This window comes from Corvus brachyrhynchos, unplaced genomic scaffold (genome assembly GCF_000691975.1).
Source record: "Corvus brachyrhynchos isolate BGI_N302 unplaced genomic scaffold, ASM69197v1 scaffold237, whole genome shotgun sequence".
NCBI classification, from domain to species: Eukaryota; Metazoa; Chordata; class Aves; order Passeriformes; family Corvidae; genus Corvus; species Corvus brachyrhynchos.
In genome coordinates this window covers 161,805-165,138 of record NW_008238959.1, presented here as the reverse complement: position 1 = coordinate 165,138, position 3,334 = coordinate 161,805, and the positions used below count along the sequence as shown (strand labels likewise).

Here is a 3,334-nt window from a genome sequence, read left to right as displayed (position 1 = left end):
AATGCCAGGCTCCATCACACATAGCAGTTACTTGGGAAGACAAATGTCATCCTTCCAAACATCCCCCTTCCTTCTTTCCCCAGCTCAGTATGCTCAGCATGATGCCATATGGTATGGAATATTCCTTTGGTCAGTTGAGGTCAGCTGTCCCAGCTGTGGCCCCTCCAAACTCCTTGAGCACCCCCAGCCTCCTCCCTAGTGGGGCAGTACGAGAAGCACAGGCGGCCTTGATGCTGTGCAAGCGCAGCTCAGCAGTAACAGAAACATCTATTATCAACACTGTTTTCAGCACAAACCCAAAACACGGCCCCATAATAGCTACTGTGAAGAAAATTGACTCTATCCCAGCCAAAACTAGCACAACTTGAAAATTCCAGAAATGCTTCCTATAAAAAGCTGGGATTTTACCAGCTGAATTCTCCTCATAAATTTGCACACAAATGCAAGCGTTCTATTACTACTTAATAGCAGACTGTGATGATTAGCACTGGAGAACAGAAGTAGTGAGGGGGGAAAAAAAAGCCACACGTTTTTATGAATACAAAGTGGAGGGAACTGTTTCACTGGTGTTATCTCACTGCAAAAATGAATGATATTATCTCAAAGCCAGGCACACTGATCATAGTAATGCATGCTGCCGCAGGAAAGATGAGAACAAGAGATCTTCCTAACAATCACATGCAGGTGTTTTATTTCATGTCTGCTGGTTCCTTACTCCTACATGCCCTGCTCAGAACACCTATCATCCTGCTTGGTTTCACTGCGCTCCAAAATACTCCAGATGCTGACTAAGGCAAATTATCCCAAAAAACTAGACAAGGATCTGATAGCTTCTCTTTGGAAGACAAGTCAAAGAGGAAACACTGTTAGAAATTGCCATCCAATAAAGTGTAAAACAGTGATTCTTTGCATGTCTTTGTGCTGAAGTGCTCCCCTGTATGCATATTTGTCAGAAAAGAAACCAGATTAATGGTGTTCTCAGAAAATAACACTTGGGTACATGGTCCCATTCTTCCCTGGTTGTATTGGAATTGACATTTTCCATTGTGAAGTAGAAGGAAAAAGCTTAAAGTTTACTTTCAGTAACACATGCTTCTACCATCAGCTTTTCTTGCCCTGATTTTTATCTAGAAGTAAAGTAGAAAAAGCTTCTTCTGATTATAGTGCAGGTACATTGCTTGTTTCTCTCATGGTGGAAGACTGTGCCATCATTCTGCATTTGCATGGTATGGCTGGAATTTGGTGGCATTACCAGCAGTAGGAAATAGCATACACAGCACTATAGGTTTGTGCATCTGTGTGCTGCTTAGTCTTTGAAGAAACAGACTTAATAAAATTCAGACAATTCACTAGAAAAGCTGGGTATGTTCACATGCTGCTGCTCTTTTCCCAAAACAAAACAGCACTTGTCACCACCAAAAGAAGGTCAGTCCCTCTTGTTATAGTGGTACTTTGACATGAAGGCAACAAAGTATCAGTCAGAATGGTTTTAGCTCTGTTGAAACTGCTTAGTATATGGTAGCACAAACCAATTTAAAGAATTTCCCACCCCCATATAAAGAAGTGTACGTTCTTGATGTATAAAGTTTGTCTCAGATAGAAAGCAAAAGCGAGTGGAATTTTAGGCATGTCAAACTCATATTCGTATTACAAAGATTTAACCTTATTCACAGGTACTACTTCTAAGCTTTTGGTATAGCCAGAGAAGTTCTGACTTCCCTTCTTATTTTAATGGATCAATGGTTTTAGTTTTGGATTGTCTTTTTGCAAAAAGATGAGACAAAGTACAAATAATAACCAAGTTTGGGTCATGACAAGGACTCTGCATTTCACTGCCCAGCACAACTACTGTTCTCTGAAAGAGGCAAAAGTGCTCAGGTACTTTACATACCTTTCAAAGATGCATCTTACATAAGTTTTGGAATCTTATCTTCTGTGTAGATCACCAGAAAGGTTTCTAGAAACTGGGTCTAGGACAAAAATTTCTTTTAGCCATATTTTATCCTCCCCAAAGTGGGACAAGTAGTATGGTTATTGCTTCAACTGTTGCTGTGGTTCACATTCTGAACCACATGTAGAGGGACAGTACTTAAAATAAGAGTTACTACAGTTACTTACTGGGTAATCAAGAGCAAGGAAAATGCAACAAGTATTTGAATTACCTGTACTCACAGAATAAAATGTATAATCAGTGTTTGATTTTTCTCCTCTTTTAAGGCTGCTTCTGATGCCAGAAGGAAAGCATAATTTACACCTGCGTTTTGCGGAGGACTTCAACAGAGAAGTGGAAAATTTCCTACGCTGACTTGGACTGTAAAACACGTCAGAGGTGCTTGGCCTTTGCCTTGTTTAGGAATATAAGCTGGCTTTCCATTTTCAATGAAGTTATAGGTAGGTTTGAGTCCTGTAAGAAAAAACATTAAACATGTTTGCATGAGAAGGATATGTCTTAAGAACACGTAAGCCTCAGTGATCAGAGCATACCACTGTACTGCAAGACTTCTGACGTGTCCTTAAGCTTACTTGTTGCCACGCAGGCTGAACAGTTGTTCTTTGTCCAATAGAGGTGTTAAGAAAGACAGAAAACATGATCTAGAATGCATGCCTTTATGAGCTCTTAATATTAAAGGACAAAAAACATTGTAAGAATTAGGATTCAGATGTGTTACATTGAGAAACCGGCCAAAGTCACAAATGCTGAGAGGATAATTGGGTACATAATTTCTAGAAAACATGCTTCACCACCACTATCAGAAGTCATTCAGATGCATGCCTGCTTTACAGAAGTTCCTTTGATACCAGAGGGCTTAAGCCTCATCCTCCTCTCCTTCCTCTTCAAACTCGCCCTGCTCATCAGCAGTGGCATCCTGGTATTGCTGGTATTCAGAGACCAGGTCATTCATGTTGCTCTCGGCCTCCGTGAACTCCATTTCATCCATGCCCTCGCCGGTGTACCAGTGCAAGAAAGCCTTGCGCCGGAACATGGCCGTGAACTGCTCCGAGATCCTCTTGAAGAGCTCCTGGATGGCCGTGCTGTTGCCGATGAAGGTGGCAGACATCTTGAGGCCGCGCGGGGGGATGTCGCAGACGGCCGTCTTCACGTTGTTGGGGATCCACTCCACAAAGTAGCTGCTGTTCTTGTTCTGCACGTTGAGCATCTGCTCGTCCACCTCCTTCATGGACATGCGGCCCCGGAAGATGGCGGCCACCGTCAGGTAGCGGCCGTGGCGGGGGTCGCAGGCGGCCATCATGTTCTTGGAGTCGAACATCTGCTGCGTCAGCTCGGGCACCGTCAGGGCGCGGTACTGCTGGCCGGGGCGGGGGGGGGGCGGGG

The 3,334-nt window shown here is 43.3% G+C and overlaps 2 protein-coding genes across 2 annotated transcripts in view; one reads left to right on the top strand and one right to left on the bottom strand.

Moving 5' to 3' along the window:
• The window catches only part of BPHL (biphenyl hydrolase like), a 19,505-nt gene extending 16,856 nt beyond the window's left edge, over positions 1-2,649 (top strand). The window contains exon 7 of the mRNA XM_017738596.1: positions 2,218-2,649. Coding sequence (XP_017594085.1) covers positions 2,218-2,305 — 88 coding nt within the window. The 3' untranslated portion in view covers positions 2,306-2,649. The remainder of the gene's footprint in view (positions 1-2,217) is intronic.
• The window catches only part of LOC103618646 (tubulin beta-2 chain), an 18,922-nt gene continuing 18,179 nt past the window's right edge, over positions 2,592-3,334 (bottom strand). The window contains exon 6 of the mRNA XM_008637074.2: positions 2,592-3,308. Within this exon, the coding sequence (XP_008635296.1) occupies positions 2,808-3,308 (501 nt within the window). The 3' untranslated portion in view covers positions 2,592-2,807. The remainder of the gene's footprint in view (positions 3,309-3,334) is intronic.